Below are 13,453 nucleotides of genomic sequence, written 5' to 3' on the forward strand. Positions count from 1 at the left end.
ACTTTGGCTACTCTGTAGAATGTTTCTTTTTTAATGTTGTGTGGGTGTATATGTGTGTAATTGTAGTGAAGACAGGCTTCTGCTTGCATACATTGCTATTCTAGCATAAGCGTATTAGAAGTTAAACGCCATTTTGCCACTTTGCCGCTTTTGCACCCAACACTTCATGTAACTGTTATTGTAAGGTAAACTGCTTGCTTTTCTTCACATGAGAACGGTCTGTTTTTCACATCCCTAGACTTACACCGCGCCCTAAGTCTGTACACTGTGTGCAGAAGTCTTCAAGGTCAAATAACAATGTATGCTGTTGCTTCAGGTTGATCGCCCACGCTCTAGACACAACACGCACACAGCTGCAAATATCTGAAATTCGGGTGCGTTGCTGATCCTGTGATGTGATTCACCTCAACTCAACTTGGAGGTATGGGGTTCCCCATTTAAATATAGAGACCTTCACTTATTATAAAACCTAGCTCCTAGCCAGGGGAGGGTGGTTCACAAGGCGCTATATGACCTGTTTCCACTATCATTATAACATGATTTCTCCCTTGTGTTTTATGGAATTGTAACAATGCTGATTGTTTTATTTCTAATCATATGCCTGCTTATGTTAGCCAAAATACTGCATCTTCGAGCACGTAGTTGAAAATAAACATTTCAAACTTTTCCGTGTCTCTTGATTACTCACATTGTGGACTGGTATGAAAATAAAAGCGAAAGAGTGTTCTTGATTCCCACCATTCCTGAGAGTACCATAAGTCGCTTGTTCTGGGTTGTCTAATCATTGGTAGCTTCGCTGTAGTACGGAGAACGAATGAGACACTGATGCTAGTCAGATAGGGGTTCTGGGTACTGAGGTGAGTTTTTTGGTACAACACAATTCACTGAGGTCCTGGTTTCCTGTGCATAGTTCTGTGCATCAGCAGAATCCCCGCAACAAGGCGCACCTAACGTTTGGTCTTATATTCAAGACACTTTAGCAGTAGTGCTTATGTTAGTCGACAACACCCTCACTTCTGTTTCCGGTTGACAGACGTGACGGATTAGTCTACCTATATTGATAGATTATAGGTTCATTCAAGCTTGATAATTAGAAAGGTTTGCATTTTGAATTACTGCCCTTTTTGTGCTACATTTCATATAGATGGTTTTTCTTCTTGGTGTCCTTATGGGTGATATTAATATAGCACCGCATAGTCCCACAGCGCTCCAGCATCATCTGACGCAGTTTGGGGTGCCCGACGATGGTAGGTCAGTAATCTTTGTGGTGAGTGCTGATGCAGCGTACTCCTTTGAGCTTTTCTACTCTTGGGTTACATTTCCTGCAGTAAATGTGGATGATGAAACATTCCATACTTACACTCCCACTGCGATACATGTGAATTACAAACTATATAGGACACAGGAGATTCCGATTTCGGCATGGCAGCATCGTATTTGGTTTAATGGCGCCCTGCCCCCACGCCGTAACTCTGGTTCGGTTAGGCCCCTTGTATATCCCTGGGGCCACTTGGACAGTCTTGGCCGGGTCCACACCAAATCCATGTTATTTGCAAGCCCCGGTGGACGACGTACGTCAGCTACATACCGCCTTGATAGCGGTACACCGGGCTTTAGTGCAATACGTCTCACACAACCTCCAGGTGGGAGCACCTGGGGTTGCGACGCAACCAGTTGGACCGGCCCGGATTTCTATTAGTCCCATCGTGGTTAATTCGGTAATGGGCAAGCGCCCCCAGAATAAGGACGATATGCCTTATTGGCTTGCTGAGAAATTTGACCAGCTGGAAGCGGTATTTCCTAATACGACTCCCGTGACGATTAGTTTGCAGAAAGACTTAAAACCTGAGGTGACCGATTGTGAGAACTGGGGTAAAGTATTTTCAGCAGTCTATGCGAAGTGCTTCGGCACACTGTCTATGACTGTACTGCCCTCTGTGATTAAGCGTGTTCAGGATGAGCACGGTCCAGAGGCGGCAGTCGAGTTAGGAATGAGGCTTGTCGGAGTGTTTGACGTTATTGCTGATCTCATCCTTGCTAACGTCAAGGGAGATGCGGTTAACTTTCAAGTGTCAAATGAGTTTCGCCTCGTCGCTGACGCCAATAAGCCCCGGCAGTTACCGAAGATTATTGCGGAGGCTTATAAGACCATTGGCAACAAAATTTTGGGTGTTAAGCCTTTTGCTAAAATAGCAGCAAAACCGCAAGCTCAGAAGGTTAAGTCTACTAAAGACGACTGTCCAGTTTTTCCTAAACAAAATTGGAAAAATAAAAAACAGGGAAAGCAGCAACAGAAATAAGGGTCGCGTCCTGCGTCACCAATACCAGTGTCTACTGAGTGCACATATGAATTGCGTGATCGCGCGAGAATTAGGTCTCCTGATAGATTTTAGGTTCCTGATCAACGTTCTCCTCGTACTTCACAGGAAACATCAGTCTCACAAGCCGGTGGAGGAGAACACGGCAGAGGTCGGGGTGCCCCGCAAGGATGTGAGCAGCCCTGCCCAGCTGATGGTAAAGGCAAGCAGGACGACTTTCCATGTCAACGCCCTCAGTTTCAGAAAAAGAAAGTTGCTGCATTAACAGCAAGGTATGCCACAGATAGTGAGAACACAGCTTCGGAACCTGACATGGGAACTAACGCTGCTAGACAGCGCAGCGGAGGTTACATTAGTGCGGCAAGCACTGCGTCTGTATCTGAAGGCAACAGCAACTGACACGTTCATCACAGTAGAAACTGCTGACACTAGAGTGGCTCCCACTGACAGACTATATGAAATAGTCCTTTTAATTGAAGATGACATACAACCTACAATAAAAGGGATTTTTTGGGAAAATATGACATTTTGTTAGCGGAGGTGGACTGGCCCCCATCTTTCGCTTTAGCCGCTCCGAGAGGGGAGGAGGTAATCCTCCCTAGTTTCGCACACACTGTGCCCAAGGAGCAGGCGCAGAACTTTGCAGAAGAGTGGGCTCAGGTGCTTGCACCGACTTTGTACCGTACTCAAGTTGGTTGGGGTAAACTTTCAGCTAGCCATGAGATTCCATTGCGGTCTATGCCACTGCCACAATCCCAATATCCCATGAATATCCCATGAGGCGAGAAGTGAAAGCTCCCGTTGCGGAAATCCTTAAACAGTTGGAATATCAAGGTGTAATTGAGACATGTGTGTCACCCATGAATAATCCTCTTTTCACTGTAACCAAACCTGATGGGTCGTACCGTCTAGTTTTGGATTATCGGCATATGAACTCTCATTGTCGGACGTGCGCGGTACAGAATACCCACAGTTCTGCCCTGGTTGATAGTCTCGTGAGAAAAAGGTTTAAGACCACACTTGACATTTCCAATGGCTTTTTTAGTCATAATCTGTCATTTATTAGTAGCCAATGGACAGCCTTTACTACTGGCGGCAAACAAAAACAGTTCAAAAGATTAGCCATTGGCTATAAAAACAGCATGGACGTCTTTGCTGCACGTGTTGTCTCTCTGTTAGAGAGCATCGAACCTGATGCCTACTCATATGTTGATGATATTTATCTCACAGACGAATTATGGCCGCATCTGTGTCGCGTTGACCGCATCATTGTCATGTTTGCGGACTTCGGTTACAAATTTAACTTTGCAAAACGCACATTGCAAAGTATACAGTGTTGTTCCTGGGCTATGAGCTCAACAACGAAGGGCGAGGTTTAGCACCTCATTTCCTGGAAAAATGCGCATGTTTGCGCACTCCTACAACTCTGAAAAAACTACAATCTTTACTGTTTTTTTTAAAATTTCGGGCATACTTACATTCCCGATTATGTCCAGCATATCAAGCCGCTATATGCCTTGATACAACCTACTTTTACCCAATCATGCTGGCTTCCTGAACATTCAGCTATACTGCAATCTTTGCAGTCTGATCTTCTTAAATCTAAATACTTACTGACACGTGACAACCACACAAACCTCGTAATATTGTGCCGGGCGCAGTGGGTTTCACGTACTTGACATTTAATGAGGGAGACACAGTCCCTATTGCTTACAAGTCACACTTTGTACACTTCGGCTGAAATGAGCTTTTCTACTGTCGAAAATGATTTGTGGTTGTCTTTTTTCGTCTGGACATTATCTTGCCAAAAGATCTGCAATTAGAATAATTGATGGAACTTTGGCACCCCACTCCTCATCATCCTCATCACACATCATGAAGAGGGACCAGACTTTTGTCAATATCACTGCTAGGCCTGTGTTAGATGGGATTGTATGTGATACTGTAAAATTTAAAATTCATGGCCCAACGAAGGTGATTAATGTACCCAATGTACTTTGTGTTTCTATGGGGGACGTTGTGAAACAAAACATATGCTCTGATGATTGGGATGTTTAAGCCGTTGAGGCTCTTTCTTCTGATTTGAAATATTATGCAGCATTTGATGCTGAAGATTTGTACTTAGACTCAGCAAATTATGCGGAGTTATTTTGTTATCAACACTATGGCAATCATTTCCTGCATAAAGCTAATACATTTAGAAATGTAGTTAATTATATGCAATGGGAACACTGCCCAGCTCCCATTGACGGTAGTTCGAGTACTCTATTGGAAAAATGTACACATTTTACTGATTTTGATCTATCCAATCCTGAAGCCTTTTATTTCAAAATGACTACTCAGTCAACTTCCAAAGTCAGACTCACACACACTAAATTACTGTACTCAAAATCATTTATGGATCAATTAGCTATAGGAGGCTATGAGCTCTGGAAGGATACCATTGATCTTAACTCTGTTTGGGGTTCCAAAATGTGGCAGGTGCAAGGCATAGAAGCTTTGCATTGTGCGTGCCTCATCCCTAACCACATGTTGTTTTTGAATTCTACTGTTTTTCAAACCACTTGCTTTGGATTGGCTACTTCTAAAAAAAATGAATGCCACTACCATTCCTGATCTGGGTGCTTATCCTACCTGGGACAATCACACAGATATGTCCATTGATGATTTGCAGTCCCTGATTACTAATGCCTCCATCAACATTTCCAGCTTGGATCCTGAAGGATGGTTGATATGGCAAAAAAGTTCAGATTCATGCCAAAATTGTTTTCTGGGTTTGACACCAGGCTATACACAGGTTAGGGTGGATCCCTGTTTTGACAAGTCTTGTTCTGTTACTACCTATTCAGTAGGAAAATTATGTCAACACTGGCTTAAACATTCCACCTTAGCATCAGTTAAACTTCAATTTGTCCCAATTGACTGACAATGTTGATTTGAATGACTTTGTTAGAGGCCCTGTAGGAGGCAGGTCCAAAATATGGGTATATGCTATTTACAATGAAGTTTGGAAATTATCACAAATTGAAGCTGCTTCTAGATTGAGGGCTATTGATCAAGCTAATTTAGAAAAAAGTGCTTGCTGTCATTGATAATAGCATTAATACTCTTTCTTCCAGAATTTACACATTAGATAATATTGTTTCATCTGTTGTGGATATTGTTCAGGATGAAATGTCTGTTTTATACCATGGTCAAAATCAATTACGTTCCATTATGCAGTTTGCATGGACTTTACAAACATTGAAATCTGGGAAAGTTCCTTGGAACTATATGAATACCTCAACTCTGTTTTAACCATTTAATCTGACTGACAAACAATACTTCTTGTCCATGAAAGATGCAACATATTCGCTTTTGCACATTGAAAAGTTGGAACCCTTACCATTTTCTGCGGCCGAATCTAACTCAGCTGTATGGCTCATTCATGGGTTAATAACACAACATTTTCCCTTATTTAAGTTCAGTTCATGTATGAAACACTATGCCTTAGGCAGATATGAACCATTAGGTAGCGCTTTTCTCCATGAAGTTTGGTCGCTCCCATTCACATACAGGTGCCTGAGAGAGGGTAAAGAAGTTTATTTAAAAGGCGAAGAGTGCACTTCTACACCTGATCACTCACTAGTGTGCAAAAATATACAACTGCACGGCACGTGTAAAACCCAAGCCCCGAATTTAGCTTGCATCTTAAAGGGAAATCCAGTGCCAGCTATAACACCCACTTTCACATTACTAGCTAACGGTAGCTATTTGCTTTTAAATAATGAAGCGTGCTGCGGGATGCTGGCAGGGATTCCGTATATGGTAATTGTCTCCCAACGTGTAGTTTGCTGTAAAAATGTGCTTTTCCCGCCTCCGCATGGGAGACTCGACATTCCCATCTGGCCTTCCATACCGACCTTGAAAGCAGAGTTCAACAAGATGAGCAGAATAAGGGCACTATTGTCCCAAAAAGAAGTCGCCCTAACTTCTTCTCGTGGAACATTTTTCCTTCACGTAGCTAACACACGCACCGAGGTGCATGCGCTTTTCAATACTGATCTCCCACTTTATTTTGGTGCTCTGATTCACACTATATTCAATGCCTCGTCAACAACTGGCTTGGCGCATTTTTTCAAAGTTGTGGGCTCCAGCCTTGTGACCTCTTTCCAAACAATATTTGGAGTGATACCGGAATTTTTTCATTCTATTTTTTCCAGCATCTTCGGAGGGTTACCATTAATTCTCACCTTGGCTGCCGGTGTGCTGCTGTTGATTTGTTTGCTCCAAAATGGTTGCACAATCTGTGTCACAAGACAGCCTACCCCGGCTGTTCCAGCTTCGCAACCGGATGCTTGAATACTATGGAATGCTACCTCTGGCCACTTTGAGTGTAGCCTATGGATTATCCTTCCGGTTTTCATACTTTACTTGCATGCAACCTGTGTTCCATTGCCTAGATTGTTTATTTGAATGGGCTCTGGATTTGTGCCTCTCCAATACGGCGTCTCCTGCCCCGGATTATGATCGACTGATGAGTCCCTTAGTGGCTCATGAGTTGGATTGTTCAGGTATCGGGATTATGGCCTGCGCGGCTGCGCATGGAGTTCTAGGGAATTGGGATACATGTGCTGCTGCACATGATTTCCTGGCACGAAGTTACCTTGAAGAACACGCAAGTTGTCCTCTGATGGTGCTAGAGGCTCCGGCTATCGAAGAACATGTATGTTTGTTTACTTTATTAAATTGGATGGCTGAATCGTTTGTTGATGACTTCCTCATGGAGGCTGTTGCAACATACTGTGCCTATACGCTGATGGATTCAATTGGCAATTGTCCATCTTCAACGTGCACTGTAATACAATATTTTTATACTTTTTTTTTCCACTCCAAGGTGGGCAGTATACCGCCCCTTTTTCGTGTTTTTATTTTATTTATTTTACCTCACAACTTCGAACTTATCACTTCCAATTATCCGGTTTGGCAAAATATGAACCTGGTTCTGTCTCACTCGAACTTGAACTCTGCGTTCCTAAATTGCTCCCCTTTTTTGTTCGTGGTCCGATCAGGGGAGGGTGTAGTGAAGACAGGGTTCTGCTTGCACACATTGCTATGTTAGCATAAGCGTATTAGAAGTTAAACGCCATTTCGCCACTTTGCCGCTTTTGCACACGACACCACATGTAACTGTTATTGTAAGTTAAACTGCTTGCTTTTCTTCACATGAGAACAGTCTGTTTTTTTTTTCACATCCCTAGACTTACACTGCGACCTTAGCCTGTACACTATGTGCAGAAGTCTTCAAGGTAAAATAACAACGTATGCTGTTGCTTCAGGTTGATCGGCCCTCGCTCTAGACACAACACGCACACAGCTGCAAATATCTGAAACTCCGGTGCCTTTAATATTACATTGCATGCACGATTCTGGCACTTGGAGAAAAACCTTTCCAACTACAGAGAGCGTTGCTGATCCTGTGATGTGATTCACCTCAACTGATCTTGGAGGTATGGGGTTCCCCATTTAAACCTAGAGACCTTCTCTTATTATAAAACCTAGCTCCTAGCCTGGGGAGGGTGGTTCACAAGGCGCTATACGAACTGTTTCCACTATTATTATAACATGATTTCTCCCTTTGTGTTTTATGGAATTGTAACAATGCTGATTGTTTTATTTCTAATCATATGCCTGCTTATGTTATCCAATATACTGCATCTTAGAGCAAGTAGTTAAAAATAAACATTTTAAACTTTTCCGTGTCTCTTGATTACTCACAATGTGGACTGGTATGAAAATAAAAGCGAAAGAGTGTTCTTGATTCCCACCATTCCTGAGAGTACCATAAGTTGCTTGTTCTGGGTTGTCTAATCATTGGTAGCTTCGCTGTAGTACGGAGAATGAATGAGACACTGATGCTAGTCGGATAGGGGTTCTGGGTACTGTGGTGTGTTTTTTGGTACACCACAATTCACTGAGGTCCTGGTTTCCTGTGCATAGTTCTGTGCATGAGCAGAATCCCCGCAACATAATGTATTCACTTAACCACCCATACTTATGTCTTCTAGATAGGTTCCTCTTGGCACAGAAAGGACTCGGAGTGGAATAAGGGCCAACCGGGTTTTGTAAGCATGCAAATTAGCATGCATGTAATAGGGAAGCACTGTAGGGACATATAGGATTCAATTTGGTCCTGAAGGAAGCCCGGGACCCTTGTAGGGGCCATTTTGGGGGCTGAATCATTTCAACCCAATTAACTAAACAGAGCTGATTGTTTATAATCAGACAATTAGCACCATAACAAGGAGTCCATCTGCGTTTTAACCATCCCTCCTCCACCAAGGAATAAAGGTTCTAAAATTTAACCGGTAGGTGGTAGGGATTTTAAGTATTGAACCCCGTTCACTTTCTTTTTCTCCTCTGTTTCCTGCTAATGCTTGAAGCACAGCCCCAGTAGGGGCTCGTTTCCCATCAGAGGATTCTTTGGCGAATGTGGGATGGCTGATAATAAAGCCTGACACATGGATGGTGTGTGAGGCCATCCTGTAAATTTTCTCGCACAATTGTGTGTGTCCATAATATCGGATGAACAGAGTAGCTAGAGTTTTTCCTCGGTGAAGGAACACCTATATCACCTATATCATAAGGTGTTTAAAGGCCCCCCCTAAAAGGCTGGACTAGCAAATATAGGGGCCAGTTCATTTCTGATGAGCCTATTATGCCTGTTTTGACTGCAAACTCTTGCTTGCTCCAAAAAGGGGACTGTTATCTGGGTGTAATTTGTGGGTCTTTGCACCCCTAATTTGTAGAAGGAAAAACCTGATACAAATTGTGGGTGCAAACTGCTCAAGTAGCAAATGGGAATAGCATAGGCAGTTTAAGGGGTGTACCCCATGACTGTATATTTGGACACATACTGCACTCCAGCTTATTAGCAAAATCTGAGCTATTGTAACCTTGGTGGTGTGCAATTTGCACTCACAAACTGTGGTCCAGTCATGATTAGGTCCATGGTAGGTGTAACTACATTTCTGTGTGGGATAGTAACAGGGTGTGTGTGTGTGTGTGAGTAAGACAGAGAGGTAAAGCAGTAGTCAAAGTCATTCTTTGCGGAGTTTTCAGTAATCCATGAGGGCTGCCTCATAGTGTTTTTGTAAAGTTAGTGCAATTCATTATCTGTTTTATTTTGTGGTGCTTGAACTAGACCAGCAATGTAAGAATTCTGAAAGTCCCTGAAGTCCTGGCTATTCGGCTAATCTACTGGACCCTGCCAGCACCTGGATACCCTCACGGGTGACAAAAAGGCTCTACAAATCTACTGATTGATTGACTGATTAAACTGCAGGTCTTTACAGTGATGGGTAGAGTTGGTGGTGTGTTCACGTGTATTTATACCTTTATGTGTGCACTTGGATCTATATTTGAGTATGTGTGTTTCCATTTGTCTGTGCCACGTTAGTGGTAGGCGAAAGATATATATTTAGATAGCAGCAAAATAAGATTACAGCTTAAAAGCACAAAACTAAAATATGAAGCCAGGTATAGAATATGAATTTGAAGGATGCACTAACACATTCTAATTTTCATCAGGGGCGTGCAACGTGGGTCTATGATCGACAAACCTTTGCATAATTTACAGGAGAGCGGCATGTAATAAAATGGCGTACAACTGATGTGAGCTAAACCCATTTACAAAGTCAGTGGATATCCTATCAATGTTCCATGGTACCAGCCCTTGTGTAACAACGATGGACACTCCAACATTATCTAAAAGACCAACAAGTGTAGCAGAGCCCTCCAATGACCAGCAGCCTGTTCCCATCCAGCACTAGGCTTAAGGCCGGAGCAGGACCCAGCACAGGTTCTCTTACCATCGCGAGGTAGTTGTAGTCGGACGCCTTCCCCAGACCCAGCTTCTTCTTCTGGTCCGGGGTCATTCCTTGCAGCATACAGTAAAACACATGGTAATTCCGCTCATCCTGCGCCTAGATAGACACATGGAGATTTTTTGTTGTTGTATGTGTTCAGAAGAAGAAGAGAAATCTATAATGTATGCTTAGATACAGCCATTCATATTTCAAGATTAGTCTTCTGCTTGTATGCAAACCCAAGTGCAATTAGAAGTTTATTTTTTAACCTTGGGGTCTCACTTTTCAGTTTCTATATTTGCTTCTGCGCTCTCATTTGGAAGGGAAGTCCATTGTATTATTCAGAATTCATGATTCATTTAGCATCAGCTGGAATTAAGGTACCCCAGCTTTAGGTGACAGAGTTTTCACCTGCCTTAGGGCCACCTTTTAATTGCCAACTTGCTACTGGGGCAAAGAAATTCCCAACCACAGAAGAGTGCGCCACACTGGTGCGGTCACTGACTGCATTGCCATCTCCTTCATTGGAACCCTAGCATATTAGTGGAACCTCCACATTTTGCTGTGTACAAACAACTGGTGTAGGACGGAACCTCCAAAGTGTTTTGCCTGTGGTCTGGCAGGGCAGCTGCTCTTGGCACCCTCTAGTTGGGGTGCGGATCCATCTTTTGCACACAGGATCCATTATATTTCCATCTGACACCACATTGCTTGACAAATAGCTGAGGCTGGAAGTGGAGGTGGGACCATGAGGGTGAGTAAGGGCCTCATTTAGAGTTTGCTGGAGCAGGGGTAATACCAGAGATCTTCCAACCTCACCAAATCTGCTGTCCCCCCGACCCATTTAGAGGTGGGGGAATCATTGAGTTACTGATAGTGGAGTTTGTGCTGGCGCTGCCAAATCTAACCTCTGACCCAGCGGTCCATCTGCTACAGCACCACAAAGTCACAGTGGTGGTCACCACAATCTATAAATGGTGGATCATTTATTTTCTCTACCAAAGTCCACCAAGGGACTCTTGATGGATACATGCAGGGACAATGAAGAATGCCCCCTGTGTGCACAGAAAAATACTCCCTGCTTCTTGGTGCCATTGAATTCTATTTCTTATTTAGAGAAAACCAACTCCTGCTTTGGTAGGTTGTTTTCTCTGAACAAAAAAGTTTGTCGAGCAGGTGCATTAAACATTGACATTTATAGAAGTGAATTGTAAGCGGGCAACGGAAGGGATCACAGATAAAATGGCAGCGTCATCCATAATACAAAGTGTGGGTGTGTGCGCATGTGCGTGTGTGTATCAGAGATAAGAGGCCACCAGGATAAGAGTTTTTCCCCCGGTGCATACCCTTTGATGTACAGCACCTCCAAAGTGACCGTAAGGTGGCATGTTAACACTATACAACACCAACATAAATAAACAAACATTGGCACTATCCCATGGCCAATCGCTGCGCCATCCCCACCTTCATCTTCTTTCCAGAAATGTGGTACCCAGAGCCTAGGTTCAGAGAATGATTATCAAACACCTAATTTTCAATCCTGGGCTTAGCATCAACAACTGATGGGTCAGTGGATAGGTACATAATTGTAGACTGCCAGGGTGCCACTCTCTGCCAACCACCTCAGTAAATCCTGGTGAAGAAGATGGCAAGCTTAAGTTTGATGCACCTTAAGTCTAACCAGAATTCTTAGGAAAGAGTGTAAGCTTTTGTGGGTGCAGCAATATTCGACTGAGGCACTGCACATTATGAACAAATAGGGCCAAGTGGGTTGGTTAATTCCGACACGTACATAAAGCCCTGTTTACGCACAGGTCGGATTTACGAATTTGAAGATATTTAACACACCCGATAATTATCAGATGCATTAAATAACGCAACCATTATTACATTTCGAGAGGTCAAACCTTAACAAGGGACAGGCAGACGGTATTTACCATATCATGCGGTTTTTGGTGCGTTAAACAACAAAACCTGTATGTTATTCCCCAATAGCTCGTAATAGGTGTTATTTATCGCACTGGATAAATAACGCACCTTGTGCACCCCATGGTATTGGTATTTATCTGGGGCGATAAATAACATCTAAACTCATAATCAGACTTGAGCGTTTACAAACATCTCAGGTATACAGTATCGACACGAACTAACATACATTGCGCCCTCGACCCTTCCTAGGGATAGTATATATAACAAACACCATCACACACATAAACGCAGAAGGAAAATTCAGATGGCATTTCGCTTGCGGTAAATCACACGTGTCCCTTGTATACCGAAGGGGATAACTGAGTATAGGAACCACAAGTGCAGCATTTGTAAAACATCATTTTTGTCTGGTGCTTGTCCAGTGTTTACTTAGGAGGAAAGAGGGCTACTACCTACCGATCGCAAGCTCTTAGAGAAATCTGTCTCAATAAGTGCCGCACACAGACCACATTTGAAAATACAGATTTAGGGGAAACTGTGACATTAATTTCCTTATGAATGTATGTTAAACCCTTACCGGGTAGCACGCCGCATCCGCTTCTGGCCGGGTCCCGCGCCCGCGTTTTCTTGCTGCTTTCCTGGACAGGAACTAGGCATCCTCCCTCCCCTCCCCTAAGCCAATCACAACTCTGAAATGGCAGCTTGGTGAGCTATGTGGTCTTCTGTAGAAAACCAGCTTCAGCATACAGATCACAGTTTTCAAATCCAGCTCGACTGAATCAGACTTTCATTTTCACAAGGTCAATAAAACAATCACGTTGGTTAACTGTGGCACTGATTATTTGCAACACTGTAAATAACAAAACTTTTACTCCAAGAACCTGCAATAAAATCACGTTCTTCGTATTATAGGGTGGAGCCACCATGGAAGCCATAAAACAACAACGGGAATTGGCTCATGATATCAGGCTGAACACACAGGTTGTAGTTGAGGGATATTAACCACATATTAGCCACTGAGGCAAAACTGAGCAAGCATGCACATGACGAGGTTCCTTGTAGGACATGAATGGTGGCTCATACTGATGTCCTTTTGTGTTGCATTGCAGCTGTGAATTACCATTGGCTTCGTAACGATTTAGAAGAGGCCCAGGAGTATACCTTTTTGTCTGAAGGAGTGAGGTGTGTCACAGACGAGAGGCTGTTTAACTTTTTCACTGGCATATTATTAATTGACGTCCTCTGTCGATGATTGAGGTTATGGGGTGACCATTCACTGTCAATTCAATTTTGGGACAGTGTCCGTAAGAAGCTCGGCGCTTTGTGTGAGTTCTTTTTGAACTTCTGTCTTTTTCACAG

At 43.3% G+C, this 13,453-nt stretch overlaps 1 protein-coding gene across 1 annotated transcript in view; it reads right to left on the reverse strand.

Moving 5' to 3' along the window:
• The window catches only part of MYO7A (myosin VIIA), a 739,224-nt gene that overhangs the window by 327,439 nt on the left and 398,332 nt on the right, over positions 1 to 13,453 (reverse strand). Inside the window, exon 8 of the mRNA XM_085623258.1 lies at positions 10,169 to 10,282. Coding sequence (XP_085479384.1) covers positions 10,169 to 10,282 — 114 coding nt within the window. The remainder of the gene's footprint in view (positions 1 to 10,168; positions 10,283 to 13,453) is intronic.

Source organism: Triturus cristatus, chromosome 8 (assembly GCF_964204655.1).
Source record: "Triturus cristatus chromosome 8, aTriCri1.1, whole genome shotgun sequence".
NCBI classification, from domain to species: Eukaryota; Metazoa; Chordata; class Amphibia; order Caudata; family Salamandridae; genus Triturus; species Triturus cristatus.